Below are 25,728 nucleotides of genomic sequence, written 5' to 3' on the forward strand. Positions count from 1 at the left end.
GATGACTAAATGCAGAAACCTCAGCGTTCTGAGGTTTCTGTATCCGTTCAAGAACTATTACGAGGTCACGAACAATTCATATCCTGTAGGAGACTTCTCGACAGCATTCATTATTAGCTCACGTTTAGCTCTGCTGCACTAAAAAAAAGAAGAAAGATCGATCAGTTCAGCGGAAACGGCCAAATCAGCTGGCACTTGTAAGGGTCTTTCCACGTGTCTGTAAATTACGCTTTTACGCCGAACAAGACGGATGTAGTGTGCGTTCGAAGGACATTACTGACAGACGTACTACAATTCTGGCACTATCAAATATTTGGAGCTGTTTAACAAAGCTGCCCCCTTCTTACAAGCATGACATGTATCCTTGAAATGGGTGGTTACACTTACGGACAAAAGCTTGCTAATTTATCTCAGAATAAGTCTGAGTAAATAATTCACCGACGATTACGACACTCCCTAATAAGAAAATTGAGCGCAACTCTATACGCCTTTTAATTTCGCGATATATTGGCTGGCGTGGACAATCTGTCTTGTGCGGCACGTTGCGGATGGAGCGAAGCGTGGCGCGACTGCCTCGCAAATCTGGACATCGGGAGAGGCAGGGCGTGGGTGACTCGTAGCTATAATCGCCACACTTCGCTTTTAGTCTCACGCATTCCCCATATCCCCCTCCTCCGCTTCACTCTTCGCGTCTTTTGTCCGCCGCTACACTCCGTGTTCGCTCTTTCATCCTTCGCTGTGCTCGTTCGCTCGATCACGCCGAGGCCGACGCTCGCCGCGGGGACGGGTGCCTAAGACGTGCGCCCCAAAATGCTGGCATGAATAAGGGTTAGTCACTGAAAATAACCATCCAAGATAGCCGCAGCTAAACCAACATGCTCTGTCGACAGGCGAGCAAGACGCGTCAGTTGAATGGGACAAGGCAACGTCAAGACAAAGCAATAAATTTATATAAAACCAATGAGACATACTTTGCTTTCCGAACATCGGTCATCGCTACATGATTGCCACTGTAACGGTATCACACATCTCATCATGCTTATTACAGAGAACAGCAGCAACAAAAGGAAATTGACACAAGGCTAAAATGACGGTGACTTCGAGAGCGCCGCGAGACGTTGCAGGAATCGTCATATTAATAGTGCAAGCATACTCTAATCAGAACGGCGAGCTTCTGTTTCATACAGGTAAATGGGCGATCATAAGCATCCATTGTTGAAATTTATTGTGTATCTTCACCTACGTTGGCATAAGCTCCAAATAACTGCTAATTAATCACTGGAGAAAATCAGAAACTGGTGTAAATCATGGTACAAGATTGTAATTAGCTGTCCTTGCACTACCATGAAAAAACAAACACACCACTAGCTACACAGCTTACCACTGTTGCGGGGTAAATACACATCCTTGAACAATTTGAGGAATTCGTAAAGGTTTACACTGTTAAAGAATTTACATCCTTAGAAATGAAAAAGGGTGTAAGGGTAGGAGTTATAGACACATTTACATTCTTTTTTTATTTTAAAGGTTTAAATTATTTTACAGTGTATCAAGCATGCCAGAACTGTACTCGTGTTAGAGCTTACCCTAAAGGAAGGCCAAAAGAGAACTTTACTGAAATAAGAAGACATGTAATTACACAAAAACATGCATGCACCTCTGGGCTATATCCTTTAAGATGGTAATGGGGTAAAAATAGCGCCTAAAACGACTACGACAGAATAAAAGAGAACACACACCACGAAGCGCTGACTAACAAGTTAGAGGGTTTGTAGCAAATAATCACTAGCAGTAACAAATAGTAAACACCCAACACGGTAAGTGCGAGAACCATCGTCAAATGACAAAAAATTTGAATGATGAAACACATAACGAGTCACGAGGGCAATATAATTTGAGGCATTGTTATAATAAGTTATTTCATTTTTAGTTAGAACTACCTATGGGGGGCTCAGGCACGCGTCACCTCCTTTTTTTAATAGCCTACGCCTCGGCGATCAGGCGAGCATATGTGTTGGAGTATACGTCCTATCGCCATGCACTTTTTGAAGGCAAGAGCGCAGCCGCAGGCGCTGCAGTGAAGGCCCATGTAGCTATACCTCGCTTGTGGCGACAGTTGTTGGCATGTTCGCAGAGCCGCTAGTTTAGACAGCAACCCTTCCGGCCGACGCTGACCTTTTTACAGTAGAGCGGAATTTCGTAGACGACGTTCACGGCGCACGTCACCAAGGGCTTTGTGTGCCTTGTGGCACACACGGTCCTCTTGGGCTCTTTACTGATTACGCGCCTACGAAGACGACTCAGCTTGCTGGGCGTTGAGAATACGACGGCGCCCTCTCTTTGAACCACTTATTTGATCTCACGCAAAACGCCATGAATGCAAGGAGTAACGCTCGTCCCAGCCCTTTGTTCTGTTCGCAGCTTGTGACTATTATCCCAGTGTAGCTCAGCGAGAAGTTCTTCCGCTAGGCACTCAAGCGAATTTTTGGGAGGACCTCCTTTTCATAGTCTTTGGAATGGAACGTTGAAGCTTAACCCTACCTTGCGATGGCAGTATCATAGATTCTGCGAATGCGCCAATAACTGTCGCCACAGGCAAGGTAGCAACATGGCATTTCACTGCAGTGCCTGCGGCTGCGCTCCCGACTTCAAGAAGTGCCAGGTGATTCGACGCATCCCGTCCCATTTGCTCGCCTGATTGCCGAGGCATACGCCATAACAAAAGAGGTGACGAGCGCATGAGCACACCATGGTTATTTCAACCTAAAAATGCTATAACTGCTTAGTTATAACTAAAGATGCTATAAGTTACAAAACAGTGCATAAAATTATCTTGCCTTGCGACTTCGTATGTGTTTCATCAAGCAAATGTTTCATCATTAGACGATGCATTGTGCGCATAAATGTAGAAAAAGCTTTATAGCGAAAATGTGGCTATATAGATGCTTAACAGCCAAAAAGTCCACTTAAAACAACTAGCTAATTTAAGCAATAAAAGCAAGCGCAATATTTAAAAGAAGATGAAAGCATCCAAAGCTTCGTAAATACAGAGGTCGCGCAAGTAAATAAAAGACCAACACCATGAGCGATAGATGTGCGTTCAACGATAATCCCGAGCGAAAAAAAAAAAAAGACGCAATCCTTTGTCGTGATTCTTTCTCTCCTTGGTCCTTCCAACGCTATCTGCAGAGTTCAGCAGGTGTATTTTGAATCGTATTTCCCGCTCACTTAAGTTACGTGATAAGGATTAATTAGCTCTCAGGAACATTAAAACTGCCTGAAGGCATCACGCTGCTTTGTTGTTGCGAGTCACGCAACTGGGACTCAAACGAACGGCTGTCAATTTATTGTATTTCCCTTTTGGGCGATAATCATCATTCTGCCCACTTGCCATTATGCAAGACCAGGATTCAATGAGCCCCAGCGCTGAATTTTTGACACCTTATACAATTTCGTTAATCTCTGCTATCTGTCGTTCGTTTGTCCTTACTTTACTTACTAGTCCCTACGACATTGAGCACTGCTTCGTTGAGGTTTTATCGCCAATGTGGTCCCGTTGATGCCACCATTTATTTAGAGTTAATTATTAGCTTCATAGCACGCCTAGCAACCTTGTTCTTTTCCACTTCGTCATGGCCTGGGACAAGCACACCGTGGGAAACCGCTCTGGCAGCCATGCACCTTACTTACGTTTCTTTCATTTTCTTAGATCATAGTAATATTAGCGGAAGTTTTCCTCAATGCAGCTCTAGCAACATTAGTAATATGATATTGCTAGCACGAACAGAAAGAAAAAATACGATTTCTCTTTCTGTTTACTGGCGCTACGCAAACGTGGGGATTACTTAGTGCGCACCCACCGAAGCATTAAAACCTTTATTTTTCAAGAAGCCGGTATTGGTGTTGTTTTCTTCCTTGCCCCACTCCCTCCCCCTTCTTTTTCCGTCGTTTTTTTTCTTTTTTGTCCTAGTATGATATTTTCTTTAAGTTACACAATTCTGAATCTGATATTGTTCTGTTCTCTGGGTTAACGTAAGCACACTCCACTCATGTTTCTACTCCAAGCCCCAACTGCTCAACCACTTCTTTCATTCTTTTTTTCTTGCTTTTATGCGAAACAGTGCGTGTCTTTCCCTTGACCGATGTCGTGACGCAAATGGCGAAGGCAAGCCAGCTCGGTAGCGAGCGGGGCTTTTCACCGGCCCCACATCTAGCATTAGCTATTTATGAATTCCGGCCACAAACCTTTGCCGATAGCTCTAACAGTGGGAGTGACAACCAGGTGCGTCGCCAACATCACGTACGTAATGCGGAGAACCTTTTAGAAGAAGCGACCGCAAAGCAGTGACACCGCCATTGCAATTCTCTTTTTTTTATGATTGCAACTTTATTAGGCTGCCTTTCACGTATGTCGTACAGATGTTGCCACATCGGCGATATACGGGTCCAGTGGCCAAACGAGAAACAAAAGGGAAAGGAAGAAAGAGAGAGAAACTGTCGGACAAAGTGAAAGGCGTGAAACGTGATGGTATGACCTTGAGTCGAGGGGAGCAACATTTTCTAAGGAAACTGGCCGTTCACTGTATAAGCTCGTCGACGAGATGTCGTGGGCACCGTCACATGTTTGCCCCGTAAAACGGCCAGCTGTGAACCACGGGCAACGCCTACACGCAGAGCACAAGCTGCTGGCTGTTTTCTCCCTCTCCCAATCCTCCTCACTGCGTTACGGATATCGGTTGCTCCCAGAGAGCGGTGCGTGGTCAGTCGCACATCTCTAGCGGCTCGCGATAGACCAGGCGGCTCATTAAACGGCGCCGAGCATTGTGGCCAGAAGCTCTTTCGTTCGCCGGCACCGAAGCACTACGGTCTCGTCCGGAACCACGCCAGCGTTCGTGCTCTTCTTCGACTTGCCTCGTCCGTGCCACAGTTTCGGGCAAAGTATTGTCTACAGGATGTCGTGCTCTAGAGCGATATTTTAGTCGCCTTGACGAGCGGTAGTGGGAAGATAGCGCGTTTTACGAAACAGCGAGGCAACCGCTTGTCTTGTTTACTCACACCAGTGTTCGCGTTACCAAAGGCTAAAGGTTACTTGGCACCGGCCCTCATAGTTCTGACAGCTCAATCGCACGGAGCCTAGTGACGGGCGTCGGGTTACGTGGAGCTTGTTCACCTCTACTTCCGAGCATTTGTCGGTTGAAACTCTTTGCTTTCTTGAAACTTTCTTTGCTAACGACTTAAATATTAAGTGCTGGAGGAGGGGCGAAACAAATGACACCCTAGCCCGTTGGTTTGTTGGATCGTTATAAAACGCTGAGCTCGCCGTTCTGTGGGAGATCAAGACATTACAATCCTTGGAACTCCTGCGCGCGATGGCATCTCTGACCACGAAGAGAATAATCGCCCGCAGCCCGTCATGCACGCGCCTCTTCATCTTGGTGGCATGCCTTCTGCTGCCATTTGTGACTCAAGCCTCTCCGGTAGAGAACCATACAACTACCACCGCTGACCAAGTCTTGACGAGAGCAATGAAGACGTCGTACCCACCAACAACGTCTGCCACGGTGGAAGACGATGAACCCGACTACGAACAAGTGCTGCGAAACGCCGTGGCACGCTTGTTCGCCAGCATGCCTTCGTCGATCAGAAGGAAGCTCCTCGAGGCGGACGTGAGACCCGAGTGCAGCATCGGCCTCTTCCGGTTGATGCGAGGATTCCAGAACCTCGAGCCGTGGGCGCTGAGATGTAAGTAGGCGGGCTGTCATTTTTTAAAGTTTTTTTTTATAGGGAGACCCAGAAATCCCTAGAAATAATTTCCTAATGTAAGACTGAAATTCAAAGAGAATGGATATCTAATATGTCTGACTAATGAACATTGCACACGTCCTTGTAGCGAGGGAACAGTAGTGATGGTGCTATCGATGGCTGGAGCGCAAGCGCTTTGGAACTTTCGCTGCCCACCAAAGCTGATATAAATGATCCCACTGACGACTGCACTCAGTGATATAAGCGGAGATAAACAAAACAGATATTCGGGCAGAAAATATAGCGCCAAACTTGATGGTCTTGGAGCGATTACAGCAATTTTCTTACTATAAGTTCCACATTATGCGCCCGCAGAGGAAGTTGACAGCGATATTTTGAGATTCCTTAGGGGTAAAGAAAACGTTTTTAAGGCATGTATAGTGAGGCAAATAAGTGCTTTATACACGTTGAAGTTTTTTAAAACTCTGAATCTGTATGAAGCCAGCGTTGAAATTACAAATTCGTTGGGACCTGGCACCTTGAGACTTGTATTTCACTTACGAAAACGGTGAAACATCTTAAACAGAAAGTTGTGTCATCTTGCGCGTTGGAATGTTCCTTTTTTTTCTTTTTTGTTCATTAAGTGGTATTGGAATTTTCTTTATATATTTCACTGTCATTATGCGTTGTGCAATGACATTTGTCATTTGTAGCGTGCGTCGCTTACATACACTGCACATATATAACCCAACGAGTGCCCTACGATGTCACTGAATACAAGCGTGCTTTCACAATGAAGGCGCTCTTATATTCAAGACAGTGTGATTGCTGATCATATCTCTGCTTACCTTGACTCTGAGAGCAAGAACGTGGCCCTGGTAGACAGTGGTCAGGGAGCAGTATTCAATGCATACAGTGAAAGCTGAGCAAGGCCCTGTGAAGTTTACAAATGTTGCTTTGAGATGTTAGCTATCATACCTGTTCTTGTACAGGAGGTCCCGGTACGGTCATTGACTATGGAACTTCCTTCTGCATAGTAAACACTTGTAATGTGGCCTAACTTCTAATAATAAATTCTGATTCTGATTCTGGGTCCGTTGTTCGAAGATAAAGTTTGGGGAATGCGCCTTATTTGCCACGGCACTCTCCATGTGCCGCAGACTAGTATTACATCGAGCAATGTGCTGTATTTTGGAAGCGGAAACCGGCATTTACTTGCAGTTGCTGATTATGCACATGACAGTCTATATAAATTGCCGTTTTTCGTAGCATCACATTCGGTTTCACGTGTCTGCGCACACAGACACATACGTGTCTTGCGGACAGATTGCCGTTAAGCTAAACAGAAAATGTGGGCTGTAAGTACACTAAACTAACATTGACGATCTTGTGTGTCTTTGATATACCTCTCTACGCGCGCGGTTGTTGCATCAGCGAAATAAACAATTTCAGGGTAAATTTTTCTTTGGCACTCGTCCATGACTTGTGTTTTAAAGCGGTGTACTTAAATACGGGGCAGCAAGAAAGGTGGCCATAACTGTTCACCGTTCGGAAATTCAGTTTTGTTGTAGAGCATTTAATGGAGGCCTCGGCTATTAAGGAATCGCACAGTAGTAGACAGCTGTTGACTTTTGCAATTTATAAGTGCTGCCTCATTGGTCTTACTCTTTTTATATGCGATTCTTATTCGGTTCTCCTGTTCACGCAAAACACTGTGCATTTTCGTTCGCCTTTCTTACCAACTGCGTTACACTGGATGCGACCTATAAGCCCGTGTTTCTGACTACCCATTAGTCTATGATATACACTTGACCCCAAGTTTTATGTTATTTTTACTCAGAAGTGTGCCGTGCTTGTATGTGTTTGCAACTCCAGTTCTATATTTGCTTTCATTTGAAAACGACAGCGCCTTCTGCAAAATAGTGCTTTCGATAACTTCACATTATATTCTGTCACCATGAACAACGAGCCGAAGACGAAATGCTGTGTGGCAACCGTAACTATAGGTCTGCTAAGGAAGTCATGCCTCCTTAGCACACCTATTCGCGCGGATTCCAGTGATCGCTATTTAGTCCTACTCCTCATCCACATTAATTTGTAACGTACCACTTATCCTCCCGTTATATCTACATATTCGGGCTGTAGAAACTCCCCACGGGAGCTAGAATTTCTTCCTTTGTTGCAGCGACAACAATGGATGCACTACCACCTTTTGTTACATGCTGCGCCATTCCTCAATACGAACGCAAACGAAACGTATTCACTTGCTATGGCGTGTTAGCGCAATTTTCACGAGGGCTCTCATTGAAGGTAGTATGAGGCCTCGTATCTGGTCAACAGAAACGATGATTGCTTGCCTGAGGCATGCAACACATGGCCTGTCAGATCAGTCGGAGAAGAAAGGCGTGACAAAGACAGGTGTTCTATTTTATTCTGAGAACTGTCATCAAAAGCTGTCAGCACTACGGTGGCACCTAAGTATGGGATAACTTCTCACATATGGCCAAGGAAATGAACGTTTCGTTCGGATTTGGGAAATGGTTAATTAACCTCTCCCCGGTGTCCAACTAATATAACTCTGACACTTCGTTAGACTTAATCTATCTCGAATTACTCAAAAAAGCTTTGACGCCGATTATGTTGAAGTTCCCGTTCTGCCACAGGAGAATTAAGGAGCTCATGTTTACTTTCGGCTTAAAAACCCTTGGCGGTGCATTATCGGTGCAGTGAATTAATTTCTTAAGGTACTAAAATCCATCCTCCATGCAAATTTTATATAGAATCTTCTTACAGTGTGCGTAGAGCTGTTCAAAGAAAATCGTTCTATGAAGTAACCGTACGCATCGTGCCTAATTGCTTGTCCGATGTAGTACTGCGTTGTTCTTGTTATTTTCTTTAGCGTTGGCCTTCACTGTAGGCGAGTCTTGCAGACGACCTCAGGGACAACTTTCGCGTCACATCTCGAATGTACGATATCTCTCTTTTTTTTTTCTTGGTCTCAGCTACAAAGCGATAAGCCTGTCAATCGCTCACACACTAATTGGTGCCAAGGCACGGGCAGCTGTTAAAATGTATCACCGCTTTAGAGAGAAAGCGCAAAAGAAAAGTCATTCGGCTTTTGATTCTTTGTCTGAGGATTCGCAATGAACAGCTGTATACATGTGCTCTTATGGTCTTTAGCCTTCTGGTAGGGCGGCCGCCTCGGTGGCGGTAGGTCGTGGAATCAATTCCCACCACAGCCGGGCACCCACTGGTTGTTTCACAATAGGCTCATAACGTACCCTCTCCTGGCGCTCGCCGTTCTTCTGGAGTGATACGCCTGGCAAAGAAGCCTGTGTCCTTAAAATCCCGTCGAAACCATATTGAGCACGAAAAAGTGATATATATATATATATATATATATATATATATATATATATATATATATATATATATATATATATATATGCATGCCTTGTTTTCTACGGTACCGAGGTATATATAAGAAGGGAAGGGATAATATTGTTGGGCGAATATTCGAGTATTACACGCAACTATTCGAAACTAACCAAATGGTACGCAATACTCAACGTTAAAAGTCATTTTACTGTTCTCCGTCTGTTAAACAAAGTAACGCACATTATCAGAGTGAAACAACGAAAGCTTTTGAAACAATCCCGAAACAAAATGGTTAATGCGAGCTTGGTTTTCGGTTTGGTGGTGGAAGCATACTTGACAGTTAATGAATTTGGCTTGTGGTCTCTCATTAAGTGCTTTTGGCATCCTAGTCACGTAGCATTTTTATCTTTTACGCTACTACCACTGATGTTTTTATATGTGTTAATGGCACACAAGCGCTTCAGCTAATTTTTTTACTTTCTTTTTCAACAACTCCTGATCGTTTTTCGGCAAACATTTATTTACACTTTTTGTAAAGCGGCATTGCATACCGCGGCCTAAAATTCCTGGAAAGCTTGTTTGCAACCAGACTCTAAAGAGGTTATTCGGGCAGTTATTTAATGCAATTAGTGATATTGTATTTAAAGCTGGTTCTCCTTAATATTAAGCTGTCCTTTTGTATACTTGTCAGTGTATGAGTGGAAACTAACTTTATATTCAATTAGTATTCGAAAAGTTTGATGTTCGCCCCTCTCTAAAATATATATCAGTGAAGCGCTGCATGCCAGAATCCGGCAATGAAACAGTCCGAAGACTAGAAGCACATAGGAAAAATGACGCGACTTTACTGACGTTTCGGCTGCGGGATCAACGAAGGCCGCTCCCGCGGCCGAAAAACGTCAACAAAATCGCGTTATTTTTGCCTACGTGCTTCTATTGTTTCAACTATATATGCATACATATAAATTCCAGATTGTCCGGGAAGCACAAGAAACTAAATCAAGATTCCTCCCTAAGGACCCGTATATCTTTTTCCCGCCTCCCATCTAAGTGGTTTCCCAGAAGAGTAAAAGCCAATAATAACTTTATCTATACGTCAAAGTGAAGCCACCCTGTGTAGTTACAACACCGTCCCACCAATGTCCACGTGATTGCAGCAGAATGCTTGCGTCATAGAACTGACGGATATATGGGGTTTTTACATTCCAATGCAACGCTTCTCTATAAGGATATTTTGCAACAAAATTATGCAGTTTAATTGAGACCTACTGGAAGCTTTACTTCGAAAATCGATACATGTGGTGGATAACTGCATTTATAATCAAACGACATCTGCAGCTTCATCTTTAAATTTGGATGAAAACAAATTTGGGTTAATACTTCTGCGTAGCAGAAAAAGCGCAGAGAAGCACAAGAGGCAAATGAGGCAAATCGGAAAGATGCCTGGTCGCTATAGAAGACTAGTAATAAAGGCTAGTTTCATTTGGAAAAAAAAAAAAAAAAGACGGTGCAAGACATTTGCACCAGTATATTTATCTTGTTTTAATTTTTTTGTCTGCGATTCTATGTGCCACTCTTCCTCATCTGAAATGCAAAAACACCCGTGTACTTAGATTTAGGTGAGCGTTAAAGAACCCCAAGTGGTCTAAATTTCCGGAGTCCTCGACTACGGCGTGCCTCATGATCAAATCATGGTTTTGGAACGTAAAAACCCCAATTTTTCTTTTCTTCCACATGTTTAGAACGCTGTTGCCTTTCGTCAGTCTTTAGTCACCGTGGCAGGGAATCTACGCGATCATTATGTAACTGACAGCCGCAATGCCTGTCCCACGACAAGACCGACTAGGTTATTAAAGCAGATAATACCAGGTGCTTCAGCGGTTACAACGGCCGTTTAGGATGATGCCCGACACCGGCGGGGAATCATTGATATTGCTTGGTAATGTGTCAGCGTCATTCGCGTTCATCGCAATCGTGGGCGTATAATGATGACTTTTCTTGCTAATGTCATGAACGTTCCTCCATGTTCGCTCTCTCCAAAAAAGAGTCGCGTGTGACGGGCTTTCAGCGGACGCCCCTTAGAGAAAGTACCTGGAATGCGCATCCGGGGCGTCTACGATGTGCTTTCAGGCGTTGCCCCCTAACGTCCTCCTTCGCGCTCCTTCAGACTTCATCTGAACTGAGTGACTGTGTCCAGTGGTCTGTGCTGCATAGGAGCGCGTCGTTCTGCTGCTTTCTGCTCTCCTCCTTTTTCGCGGAGTTATAGCTTTCGCGGTGTACGCGAGCATAATGAGTGGACTAAAGGACGTAAGTTCATGACCAGCCGAGTACTATTCTTCATCGTGACCTTCAGAGTGAACTTTGCCCTTCAGTTTCGTAATACCGCGAGCGGGAACGCGCATGCTGGTTTCAACAAAGACGTATTCGATGTATTACGTGCAACAGCGTCTATGCTGCCGGTGCTTCATTCGTTGCGCGTGATTTTCCCCTTGCTCTTATCTTCTTTTTCAAGCCGGCGCTTCAATGTAAGCTTTCTAAGAAAAATGTCGCTACCACAGGCCGCGGGCGTATGACACTTTCTTTCTACATGCCAGAACTGACGGTTTCTTTTTCGTTTAGCGCAGCACTTGTATGTATTTGAGCAGTGATTGATGAGAGCGAGAGACGAGTGGCGGAAATGGTCGGTATTTCATGGTCGGGCGTCATGTGGCTTGTCACACGTTGCGTCACGGTGACACACCCTGCAGGGCACAGGATAATACACTAAGATAATACACCGGTTTCTTTCCTTTTTTTACGGGTTACATGCTACGGCTATTTACCAGCGATCGCCGCTCATCTAAATTCAAGCAGTGGAGCGATGAGGAGGTTCGGTGGAATTACCCTCTGGGTTTTCCTGGACGGTACGGATTCATGTGCCAACTGCCTCTGTGCGCAGCTGCCCCGCTTATTTAGTGCTTTCACGAGTCTGCACAAAGTCCGCACATTAGTAGGTTTCCCAGATCTACGAGGCTCACAACAAATTTCAGTTCCCAAGCTTTTTTGCGGTAGAATCCCTTCTATGAGTGTCGACCGGTAAACATCCGGAATCCCCCGCACATGCTGAACCGGAAAAATACCGAGTTAATGTACGCCAATGCAGGCGATACATGCCTGGCGTCCTGCTTTATTTCATTACACTGGGACACGCAAGAAAATTCTCTAGCATTGTAATATGGCATCGTCGACAAATACCTCGCCATCGTGTACCTTGTGTCAACACCGTAAATGATCAACTTCTCCTCCTGCCTCTGTCTTACAGTATGATATTGCATTAGAGTACTTTGAGTGAGCTACGAAGGTCAACTCTCGGGCTTGTTCATCAGAGAAAGGGAGAGAACGAGGGATGGTTGCAAACTCTGTGATTCAGTGGGAAAGATGCGCTTTCGTTTGAAAATATATTGTGTTACCGTTGGTAATGCACTTTGTTCATGGATAACTATGGCGGTAGTGATAGTGGGTAGCGCCCCTGATAGCAACCTTACCACAAGCGAGATGGGATGGCTGGGAGCAACTGCCCTGCGCGGTTCCCCTGTTAACAATATCCTTAAATCTGTAGTATTGTGAAGAAAGCGACAAGCTGATAGCCGGCCCCTGTCAAGTACTGCACCAAGCAGCGGACTTTCTAATGCCACTTACCCTTCCCTGCCCCTGCATCATATCCATGTGCGTCATCCATGCATCATATCTATCATATCCACTGAGGTACCGCACATCGCGGTACCTCAGTGACAACACAATTTCGACTATATCTTCATGTTTTTGCACACTCTACCATTCGTTAACTCTCACCAGACACACCTTTCGGACAGGTTTCGATGAGGCGCAATTCTCTTCGACGTTTTCGGTACGCTCTCACCCGTTCCTTCTCAGCTGCAGGCGTGCTTAGGCTTTCTTAGCATCGCTAAGCCGATGTAAGGCGATTTGCGACCACCGATATCGGGCGACATTGTGGTCTCGTTACAATTAGAATAATAAGCGCAATTGAGAACAAAGCTAGTAATTAGTGCGAAAAAATGCTGCGATCTTCACACATTGTTTGGCTTCGTTCCTTTACCATCTCAAATGGGCATCGATTCACGTATATTTGGGACCAGATTTTAATTCAAGTGGCACAGGCAGTACAGGCGCATGTTTTGACACTGCAGGTTCTTTCGCACAAATCGACGCATGCCCAAAAGTGTTCTTGCAGCAACACGTAATCCTGCGCATTTCGCAAACCAGCTGTTCTAATCGCCGACATGCACATGCTTTCACAACAGCGTCGCAAGTATGCCCGGAGCAGTAACCATGTGTAAACGTATTGCGATGCACTCGTATCTCGGGGGGAGCGCCGCTGTAGTTCTCTATTTATTTATTTTTTCCGTACTGGCTGCATGCGAGGACAGCTGCCTGTCGAATGTTGCTCAGGCACCTCCTTCCCAGGTCAGGTTGAAATGTTTTTTTCACTTCCAGTGTTCGACGCGTCCGGAAAGTACCCATCGGGGTTGCTGCAGGCCACAAAAGCTGATCTGGGAGCATTCGACGAGTGTCTGGAGACCGTGGTGCGCGACAACTACGGCCAGGAAGTGTCCCAGGGCCAATACTGCAGCCTGCTCTTCCATCTGAAAGAGAACCGCGCTCTGAGAGAGCGCATCATGACACTTGACATTTTGCACCCACTGGTATGCATTTCAGCATTCGGAACCTAGCGCTTAGTGCAATGCATCTCGCGTAGAATAGCGCGGACTAAATCCACGAACGGCGTTTGTAACATGGACAGGGCACGAGGCATTTGACGGCAACAAAAACACTGCTACGGAAGAATAAAAAGAAGCGAGACAGCATATTACATAATTGCACTCACATTGCACTATCATATCCTCAAACTTATTTTCACGGTAATTAATCATCACACTAATAATTCGGTTGCACTTAAACAGAAACCAGGTTTTTCAGTTTAGCGTATAAGGTTCCACTGTTTGCAACGCCATACTCTTGACCTCCTCTAAGCATGCTTGAAGTGGCGCGTCCCATAGCCTTGGCGCACGTTCTCCGAGCTGCGTAACGTGGTCCTAGTATTTCCCGACTTCGACAGAACAACCATAGCGCGTAAAAAAAAAAGGCTTACCATATTTGTTTCATGTTTTCTGCATTGATTCCCGATCCGTTAAGACGGTATGTATTGGCTGGGGACTTGTAATTCTCGCGTAAGGTGCACTCATTGCAACAAATACCACATTTGCGTGGTGTTTACCACGTGTATGTGAGGGGGCGTCGGGACGACGACGATGACGACGACTGCTGTCGTCCGCGAAAGGCGGGCAGACGAAGGGACACAGCAAATAAACGTCCGAGTCGTTACCTGCTCTTGCAGCTGAAATAAAAGAAGAAAAAGGAACAGCTGTCTGTCACGGCTGCTCTTTTAATCGCACGAAAAAAAAAGAAAGCATACACACCCACACGCAGCTCCGAATTCACGTGGTCAGTTCGAACCAATCCTGGACAAAGGTTTATTTTTCTCAAAAATGAAAGGTGTTTCGATGAGACAGACAGACGCAATCACGTAAACACCCATTTCGTAGAACGGATATCGCCGCGAGGTAAAGAGAACGTTCTCATCACGATTTTTTCTAAGGCAGGAGCATAGCGTTACATGTGAAGGCTCAGTACACTAAATCTCAATATGGCCACGATGTACGAAGACGACGTCGTTGTAACGAAGCACGCGGGTGCACCAAATCACGCCCACGTCGTCACTGCGTAGGCATGGCAATGTAAACGACGTTGCGCGTGCATTGTTAAACTGAACTTGCTCATCCTTGATGTCGCACACTTAACGTAATCTTCGTCGGTGCAGTAGTCCCACAGGAATAGCACGCCGACACGCACATTCAATCTCTCAAGAAAAAAGCAATTAGAGGCTCGACTAAATTTTTCAGAGAAACTAAAGTGAAGAGATAGAATAAGGATATCATTTATGATGTATAGATGTTGCAAGCTCGCTCCTATTCTCAGAGGGAGCCGAGTGTCTGTTTACTGCCACTTGTTTATCTGTTCGCTAAATGCAACAATCAGAAACATGCTACTTTTCGAAAGAGCAAATGATATGCTTGTTTACTTGCTGCACTCCGATGTTTTTTTCCGCACTTCCTTGTAACTTTGCGCCAATGTAGGCGCACAACATTCGTTTAGTAACGAAGGTGGTTCTTCGGGATGGGGACCGAAAAGGAAGTCCTAATTGTTCATAATGAATCATTGCCTCTCGCCTGTCGTAATAGAGCATTTCTCTGGCCTACCAAATGATAATAGCTTGAATGCCTGCTGCATGCATTAATTTCTTGTCGGCAGCACTCTGCACAACGTAGCTTTTCTTTCTCCTTTCAGATTAAGCAGTACACGGAATATTTCTTCATTGATGAAATCCCCGCAACACGCCTAGGCATCTGCATTATCAACGACTGCAATAAACAAGACCTGCAGGCCATCATCGACGCAGGTGAGCGAGAGTATTAATGTTGAGTAGGACACAGAAATGACGACGTATACAAAAGTTGTAGTAAGTAAAGTATTCGTTGCGAATTCTGCAAGAGACGCTGCACAAGAAAAATAGCAACACGGGTTGAGAGAAGGACGGCAGGATTGCTGGATAATACGAGTGGGAGAAGGGAGAGGATGGCGAGGCGCGGAGCCTTTCGGCTGTTAAGGCAACAATGGCTTCTTTCCTAAACGTAAACAAATAAAGTCACGAGAAACGCTGACGCCTACAATGCGGAAGACATAAAGGGCGGAATACAATGATATATATATATATATATATATATATATATATATATATATATATATATATCATTATGGGGTTTTACGAGCCAAAAGCACGCCGTAGTGGAGGACTCCGGAAATATATATATATATATATATATATATAATTATGGGGTTTTACGAGCCAAAAGCACGCCGTAGTGGAGGACTCCGGAAATTTTGACCACCTGGGGATCTTTAACGTGCACCTAAATCTAAGTACCCGGGTGTTTTCGCATTTCGCACCCATCGAAATGCGACCGCCCTGGCCGGGATTCGATTCCGCGACGTCGTGCTCAGCAGCCCAACACCATAGCCACTGAGCAACCGCGGCGGGTAATACAAAAATGCCGATTATTCAGAGAATAAAGGCCTGTAACTCAGGAAGTGTGTCATTTTCAGAATAGAGTTACGTGAGTGGAGAGGCCAACGAAGATAGATAAATTAAGGGAATGCTGGGCCGTTACCCCCAGCAGAGCATCGTTCTTTAATCTACCCAAGCGTTGGTAGTCGCGGAGCCAGAGGACCGGAAGACGTGGAGAATAGAAAAGAATTGCCGCACTATAGCTCAGAACAAAGGCAAGGGTATTGATCGATGCGAGCTGATAAAAAATCCCTCTGGAATACGGCAACCTTTGGCAAATGAAGGCCTGACTAGAGAGGCAGGAAATACCCCCATCTATATGTTCTCTATGTAACCAGACGCTCTACGAAAAATACTCCGATAGTATACCTGAAAATTTCTCCTCACTTCTGCACGATTCGAAGGAAAGTATTCTACCTGCTTGGATGCTGAATAAGAAATACACGGGACATTGATGGTACTTCGGTGACTGTCAACAAATGTGGGAATAGAGGCATAGGCGTCCATGAGTAGGCGCCGGCTATCTTCTCTTCATTTTTGGCATGAAATGAGTAAATAAGATTTTGAACCCTCGTGAAAAGCGGGACAGGCAAATATAAGAAACAATCGTTGGAGCTTGGAAATCTTCGTTGAAGACAACAACAAAGCAAACAACGCCGTGTACGCCTTTACTGAGCGTCCGGATGTGTGCACAGCTTTGAAACCGAATGCATTACCACGCACGTACCACTGTAAAAACAGGACGTTCATGAATTGTGAACTTACTGTTGAGCTCAAAATAACGCTAAAGGCCGACTACAAATAGACGGCTTTTGAGTGGTTCTAAAATATTCCTGCAAGATATGTATTTAACCTTACCTGCTCAGAAATAGAGCGTAATTCAAGCTTCTAAGAGCGATGGCGTGGTGTGACCAATTGACATATGTTCATTCAAAGTGTTTTGTTCCAGGTCGCTGGAAAAAAAAAAAGCACACAAGAAGTTGGAGCTATATAATCGCCAAGGCATTAAGATACTCTCCCCACTCACGCTTCCTAAACGATGTAGCAAGCTGGAGTGATGATTTAGCGACTGACCTCAGTGAATCAGTGTATGACCCAGCTTACTCCGGCTTGCTAATAAGCTATGGAAGACGAAAGTGGGGGGAAGTGGACTGATTTCAGTGGCGAAAAACGCACATGACGTGCACACAGTAATTGCTTCCTTTCACTGAATTTATATAGAAAACTCAGGGGAGATTAGTTACAGCAAACTAGCTACTTCGCAGTGTGTACACCGGGATCAGTTACAAAAACGGACAACACATATCGAGTGCACCCCTTATTGACAAATCCAAGGTAGGCCAAACTTTGGATTTCTCAAGAGAAAGTAAATGAGAAAGCTTATCGACCCGTATCGACCCGCAAAAGCGCTCGTGTACCGTGCCTTTCGTGCACGTTAAAGAACCGCAGACGACCGCGATTAATCCGGAACCCTCTTCCACTACGGCGTCCCTTATAACCCGCTGTGCAGTTTCTGGCCGTTAAAGCTTTCCGTTTGATTTATGCACGAGAAGCAACGTTGAAGCTATGCGCTACTTGTGCTTAAGCCTCCTTCTTCGAGTGGTCACCCTTCGTCTTATTCATTTTTATCACTGCTGTTTGTCGTAAGTGGGCCACCCATGCGCTTCGCGTGAAGGATGACCCTTGCATCATGGATAAAGTGTTAGCTTAAACTTTGCTTAATTATAGCATCCTTGTCAAGTAGTGTGTCAAGCGCAGAGGTTTATAGACAATTTTTGGCGAAATAGCGACATTCGCGTAACCAGCCGGGTATAATTTTCCTTTGAACTTCTCATTTCTAAAGCATAGCAGATCTAAATTTTCCTGTATGCCCGCAGTGTGTATATCTGCTTAACATGGTTCGAATCGAATCAAATCAAATATCAAAACTCAAATATTGCACGGAAAGCAGTCTCACTGGTCGGCAGAGCAGTTGTTCAATTGATACAAATGATATGACTTCGCAAATTATAGTACATAGGAGGGGAATATTTACCTCTTCCAACCTCTTATTAGCCATGCTGTCCGGCCTGCCCCCAATCCGTTGCTCTTTCCTGCACGGAGTTTCGGGCAGCGTTCACAACGAATACTCCACTGAGGCACAATAGCGTGTCAACCCGCCGTGGTTGCTTAGTGGCTATGGTGTTGGGCTTCTAAGCACGAGGTCGCGGGATCGAATCCCGGCCACGGCGGCCGCGTTTCTATGGGGGCGAAATGCGAAAACGCCCGTGTACTTAGATTTAGGTGCACGTTGAAGAACCACACGTGGCGAAAATTTCCGGAGTCCCCACTACGGCTTGCTTCATAATCAGAAAATGGTTTTGGCATGTAAAACCCCATAATTTAATAGCGTGTCGTTTTCTCCGGTTTAGCGAAACGACCATCTAAGCACGCAGACAGATGTTCGTTTTAATCTGAAGCATGTTCTGCCCTATGTACACAGAGTCGCGTGAATAAGGTGCATAGCTGTTTTGCTCTGCTTGTCCGGCTGAGTTTAGAAAAGCAGGAAATATTTGCCAAGCACAAAGACTATAGTATGCTTTTCGGTAAATATAGCAACTATAGCAGAAGCTACAACGTGCGTTATTGGGAGCTTATGAGTTCATTCGCATTTAGATTGTCGATACCGCCACAAGTAGTAAAAATGACGTATTGCTTTTAAGAATTTTGTGCATAAGCATGGAGTCAGCACGAATCTCTAGCCGGCATCATATTAGCTATTGTATGAGGAGGTGAGTGAGCTATCTTTACTGAATGATTGGCAATGAGGAGGCGCGATAATGGTTACACGCCTTGTCGCTGCTAAATAAAGAATTCAAGCTTGACTGATGCTAGAAAATCGTGAAAAATTGGTGTTCATTTCAATATTTTTATTCGGATTCTTCTCAAACGCACGGACACAGTAAAGCCGAAAAAGCTGCGAATCGAAGTAGAAAGCTGCGTGACGATCAACGATGTGGTGATGACCCCCGGCCAGACTGCGATTATGTAAGTATTTGTTATACATGGTTTATTGAATGAAGCGCTTTCATACTTTCCCTGCACAAATCCTTTGAAGAAGCGGCGCTATATTTTTAATCAATAACACGCATGTCCTGTGTACCAAGCAGCCATACCAGACGTGACATCACGAAGTACCCAGGCTATTCATGTTGACATTTGCCAGAACCATTGGTCATGTTCATCATAATAATGCGCGGTGATTTTCATTAGACAGTTATAATCCGATTAGCAGTAATATCCTAAATTGCATTTTTGCTCGCTATATTTTTAAACGAAACAACCAATTACTTCTTAGCCAATTACATAGCCAACGTTGCTGATGCTACTTATTACGCTCGAAATATTTTCTCTCTGCAACTTGAGCATGATCTTAGCGTGTATCTTCATGGAGTAACGTTTTATCTCTGCACTATATATTTTGTACGACAATAAACGGCGTCACATTGTCTCCTGTAGTTACCAAAAATTTTATTTTGTAGTGTTATGCAGGAATATGGGACTAAGAACAACCATGGCTGTAATAACCTTGTCGCAGACTGTTCAATGTAGCCTAACAAATACATTGCGCAGGGAAAACTTCCAACGGTGTATTTAATGCTAACATATCCACGTTTTCATTTTTAAGAGCTTTCTTGGCTGTCCTTGGCGTCTTCGTTGGAGCTGGAACTATCGTCGACATCTACATGTCATATAGAAAAACGACCGAGAAAAGTGAACAGAGTAAGTCCGCCATGAAAACATTCTTAATCAGCGCATGACTAAAGCATAAGGTACGCTTCAGAGCACAGTTCTTTCATGTATAAAAAGCTTTAGAGCAAATAGCTGCATGCACGCGATGAAAGCCATCATATCTGTTTGCTGTTTCCTTTTTCATTTAATTTTATCGGCGTACATAACGAAACATATATTAAGTTACTCGGATCGTTTGAAGTTCACTTCAAGGTCATGCGCTCAAACCACAATACGGTATATGACGGCGGCGGTCGTGTGTACGAGCGGAAGTCTGCCCACCACTATGATGCAAATGTGTTATTCTTAGTAAGAGAAAGCGAGATAATTTGACACGTTTTTCTACTAATAGTGCATATGGAACATGCGCTGGCCAGGAGGCACAATGGCAGTCTAACTGTGCTACTAAAATATGCCGACCCGATCAGGTAGAAAGGACACAAAAACGGTACGACATTTGGAACCATAACGGACACACAAAACGTTTGCTTAAGTCCGATGTGCGCAACGCAGCTGTGTCCGTGGCCATGCGCCTTGCGAGGAGCGCATGAGCACCTACGTTCTAGCACGCCGTCCCCAGTTAACTTAGACGCTAGACACACGTACCTCAAGATGAGCAGCAATTTCACTGACAGAAAAGTGAGTCTTCTTCTACAGCCGCCGCGGCGCCGCCGCTCTTCTATGGGAGCGAAATGCAAGGACGCCCGTGTCCCGTGCATTGGGGGCGCGTGTAGAGATCACCTGCTGGTCAAAATTAATCCGGATTTGTCTGCCACTACGGCGTGCCTCGTAATCAAGTCGTAGTTTTGGAACGTAAAACCCTAGAATCCAATCTTGACCTACAAAAATATTCCGCCGGCTGGGATGTGTGTTGCTGCTTTCAGCACGCGAAGTTTCAGTGCTTGGAGCAAAGCATTGCTTCGGGCTAGTTGGTAATGCGTGCTTAGTACTGTTTTAGTCCAGAATTTCCCAAAAACACGAAGGGACAGCGCCTGTCCCGTTTTTTTTCTTTATTGATATGATATAAGGAGATGTTGACGCACAATTTAAGGCGCCGCCTACTCCTTATCTCTTGACTGGTTCCATCATACAACATACAGGGATCAAGATTACATAACAAATAACCTTTTCACACAAGCACCAGGACTTATCACGCAACGTTTTCACAGGAAGACTATGACGTAAGAAACACATGGTACATACAATATACAAGGTAAATATCTCCACTGTTATACCCTTTGTGGTTTTTGCAAATTCTGCTCTAAAACAGTACTAAGTTTCAGTGCTTGTTGCCCATAGACTGTGTCTCAACGAGTGGCTATGATACCGCTGTACAGACCAACGCAATCATTCGGCATCCGAGGCACGACCTTCGGAACCGAATCGTTCCCAGCACTATTTACTTACAGAGGACGCTGATTTCTTGGAACAGCCTACACCTAGCAACAGCAATCATGCATACAGTGCTAAATCCAATGAAGATGATGCATTACAGACCACACCCTAAACGCGTTTGAACCAGCACATACTTTTTTCTAGCAGTTTTCTCTGCTACATAGACGTATATTTAAATAAAAGCGTCGAGGCCCTCTTTCTGTAGAAACTGCAGTAGTGGCTTAGCGAATCAGTGGATACGCGACAAACTGCCCATTAAAACGGATTATTTTGCCATGAGAGATTGAAGAGAGATTTTATCCACAAGAAAGACAGCGGGGTTGACGTGGGCTAGAGCACTCTGCTACTTTTTACTGAGGAAGAGGGAAGGGGAGTGAAAATATAGGGATGGAAGATGATCAGCAGAGGAGAAGTGGCGTATGTTTATGTAAATGAGATGGCTTCCTGTACTACCGCTCGTCTAGTTTCGTGTCATGCAGGAACTTCAACCGTGCTTTCGGCGTCCGATTTGCAGTTGTTGAATCAGGCCATGGGTCGATTGTCACATCAGTTCAAGGACCGTGGGGCCATCTTTTAAGGCGAAAGCTTTAGATCTCTGTTTCAAGGTCGCGTTGTTAGGTACAGAAAATCGGAGCGCTCGTGCCACTGGTCGCGCATTCGTCGTTGTCTTTTTCCACATCGCTGCAACATCGATGCCACTAATGCGCCAAAAAAGGCACATTTATTCGGAGCGCTCGTGCCATCACTGGCGCGTTCGTCGTCGTCTTCTTCCACATCACTGTCACATAGATGGTGCTAGTCATGACAAAAAATGCACAAATAATTATTATACAGTGAATTAAGACACCCGAACCCATGACCTTTGCTGTTAATTAGGGCGAAGTTGATACAGGCACAGTTACTTAATATCCAGTTAATTAAGGAACTCGAACCCAGAACCATTGGCGGGAGTCGAATCCACGACCTTCGGTGTTAATTAGGGCGAAGTTGATTAAGGCACAATTAATTAAGGTAACCTTAATTAAGCCGTTCGTAGCCACGACCCTTAGTGCGAGAAAACAAGTAATGAAAAGTAACAACGTTTTCGAATGAGAATGTCAAGGCATTTATTGGATGTCTCTTGAGCGCGCAAGCTTTCGCCTTCACCCTCTTTGGAATATGCTAAAGTCACTTTTCTTTTTTTAGATAAGCTTTTCCTATGGCACATTCTCTTTTCTTTTTTTCAGGAAAATGGCTGAAGTGCGTCACCTCATTCTCAGTGCTTCACAACACACGTGCTATCTTCACCATAGCACGCCCAAGGCACGCTGGTGACTTTGATCTAAGCTTCATTCACGGACTGCGGTTCTTCAGCTTGGTATCCATTGTTCTTGGCCACAGCTACGGTATCATGTCTGACGCATGGTGTAAGTAAGACTGTGTTAGTTCTGCCCTTGAACGCATAAGAACGCCTCGTAATGACTGGTAATTGGTCACTCCTGTACCCAAAAGATTCGAAAACTGGTGCCATGTGTTTTTACCTACCTGCCCATTTTCCCTCGGTAACACAGCGAACTGAGTAGCCAATGCTGTTGCAGAAACGCTTGACATTTCGACTCAATAGATTGAGCACCGGAAGTCTATCGTTTCCAGCACCTGGGGTATGCAGACTCTGCGCAAGAGGTATTTTTGTGAAGGCGTTGCCTGAGGTTACAGTAGGTGAAGCGCTGCTAAATGTTGTAACCACAAACAGCGCAGTGACTATGAAGATTTATTTAGAATAAAATGACTGATGTGAAGCTTACCAATAAACTTCGGTGTCCTTGGCTTTCCAGATCTCATGTTGGAATTGTATAACTAAATCGGCAAATGCACAAATTACTCTATATGCAATAGATATGTACGATATAAGCCATAAGTATATATTCTTGTGGGTCTTTGTTCAATTAGCACGTTAGCGGAACCATGGCAATAACTCTTTTATTTATGACACTAAAAGGGGCGAACATTACGGAAGGAATATCAGTTTCTATGTTCCGACAGCGGAGTAGCTATGAAACGAGCTATGAAAGTATTTTTTGCCTCAAAAATTTGAAGTATGTTGCATCCTTTTGAGACTAACACATAAATGCGTCTAAAATCTCTAGCACCATTTGATATGCCACACCAGAGCGCTATGTTTCGTGATCAAGACAGCGTAGCGCTGCAGGTTCCAGAGCTTCCTATTACTTTCAATGGAGCGCCATAAAGATTCCACTGGGGGCCGTTGTACTTGATGTAAAGGAGTGAGCATTTGCCGCAGTTAAGTGAGGAAAATACTGTACACGAAAGCTTAAGCACTGTGGAACTGTGCTTTTGTATTTGGCACTACTAATTTTTGTTCCCCAGTGTCATTCAGTTGCGCTAGTCACGCGGTGAACAGGTGGAAGCCGGCGCCATTAGGCGCGTGCTCGACAAACCTTGGCTCACAATGGTTATTAGCAGAGGTCAACGGTTCTTTTTCCGCTATACACGTGCTATGCGACCAGCTAACTGTTGAAAGGGGAAACTACTCTGAACAGAAGGAGGATAGGCGAAAAAATAAACAGCAGCTATTGCTCTCTCTGTAGCTACTAGCAACTGTATACTGATGCCGCATGGATGCGCGCTAGACAAAGTGATTTTTGTAACACAGTCTGACGTTGTGACCCCACCGAGTGACACAATATGAATTTGGTATGGTTGTGACTAACCAAAAATTTAACAACGCGGATCCCCTGATTCTTCTCGTTGGTCAGATGTGGCGAGTTTCTAAAGATGTTTTAAAACCACTATCACGAATCCTTAAGAAAGGTGTTTAGTGTGCTATAGGCTAAGCATTTTGCGAAAGACCGAGTGACTATCAGTTTAACACCAGGAAACTCTTCCAGTCCTTCGTTCAGTTGCGTAATGCCTTGAGCATTTCAGACTGGCGTGGTCAATACCGTCTGCAAGACCACGAGATTCATTCGCTCTAGCGCAGTACTCTTGCAATTACGTGGGTGAAACAGTTGTGCAAATGGAAGAGTTGGTTCATTCAAAATATGAAAAAAATTGCTCCGAACATATGAAATAATAGTCTTTAAGCTCTCCCTAGAGTACACCAAGTTTTCCGAAGCTGCCGTGTCTCCGTTCTGAAAAGAGGGATGCATGACGCTGCTTATGTAAACGTGAACCCGTCGCTTCACTGCATTATTTTGTGATGGCACTTTTTGGTAGCGTGTTATCTATATGTCTTTGCTTCAGCTGATAATTATCAAATTGGCTTTTGTTTATTTGATTCGAAAGTTGGGTTGTCTTTCAATTTATGTATTAACAAGTTTGTCGTACTTGTCAGATTTTATTCAAATGTAGTGGCAGTCAAAAACCTAACAGTTTTTTTCCTTCATCAATCCTCGCAGCTCGCACACTCAACCTACTAATCTTGAGTGAGCAACAGATGAGCATCTTCGTGACGTCTGGATTCGTTCTTGTTGACACGTTCTTCTTCATCAGGTATGTAAATACTTGACAGGCACGTCATATGTCCTCTTGCGTGGCTCTAAAGGAATGTAGATGCTACGCTTGAATGCGTTCGTACACCTCTTGGCTGCAGTGAACAAGACAGTATAATTTGTTATTCGGCAATAATTCATTACTGGAGCAAAATGTATCAGCTGGCACCCTATGTATCAGTTGGGATGTTCGGGTGTCAATGTGTCTAGCCCTCCAGCACATCTCAATACTGCATGGGCGGCGTATAACTTCACACGATCGTTGGTGCGTACGGATGATCGTGTATAAAGTGGGGCGTAATGACTGAAAATAGTGCTGCCGTTTATCTGAAAGCACGCGCAAATTAAACAGTGTCTGCAGAATATCTGGATTAGCTTCCATGGATAATGATTCCCGTTGCTTACCTAATCAAGTTTCCCCACTGCACAAATACCAATTCTCAAAGTTGTCTTATCAAAATATTACACATTAAAATCAATTGGATAGGTAAAAAGTATTTATTTTTTATAATTATTTATTCGGTTGTAAATGACCCTTTTCCTGAGCGAAAAGTGCTCCTAGACGAGTTCCGTTGGGGACGTAGGCGGCTCTACGTTTGGCTGAGCACGGCTGCAGGTCGGGTGAGAAGAAAATACCGGAAACATGAAGCAGGCATTTAATGCGGCATCGAGAAACGTAGAACAGAGGCATCGAAAAACGTAGAACAGAGGCGCAGGTAGATGCCGCGTCACCGCAATACGAACTGATCAGCCGCTGAAAAGATAGCA

The 25,728-nt window shown here is 44.5% G+C and overlaps 1 protein-coding gene across 1 annotated transcript in view; it reads left to right on the forward strand.

The window, feature by feature from the left end:
• Window positions 1-4,672: 4,672 nt before the first annotated feature.
• Window positions 4,673-25,728, forward strand: part of LOC126546923 (nose resistant to fluoxetine protein 6-like) — a 40,204-nt gene continuing 19,148 nt past the window's right edge. The window contains exons 1-7 of the mRNA XM_055062987.2: window positions 4,673-5,742; window positions 13,615-13,823; window positions 15,526-15,637; window positions 19,246-19,330; window positions 19,971-20,065; window positions 22,696-22,875; window positions 24,868-24,961. Of these exons, the coding sequence (XP_054918962.2) occupies window positions 5,370-5,742; window positions 13,615-13,823; window positions 15,526-15,637; window positions 19,246-19,330; window positions 19,971-20,065; window positions 22,696-22,875; window positions 24,868-24,961 (1,148 nt within the window). The 5' untranslated portion in view covers window positions 4,673-5,369. The remainder of the gene's footprint in view (window positions 5,743-13,614; window positions 13,824-15,525; window positions 15,638-19,245; window positions 19,331-19,970; window positions 20,066-22,695; window positions 22,876-24,867; window positions 24,962-25,728) is intronic.

This window comes from Dermacentor andersoni, chromosome 1 (assembly GCF_023375885.2).
Source record: "Dermacentor andersoni chromosome 1, qqDerAnde1_hic_scaffold, whole genome shotgun sequence".
NCBI classification, from domain to species: Eukaryota; Metazoa; Arthropoda; class Arachnida; order Ixodida; family Ixodidae; genus Dermacentor; species Dermacentor andersoni.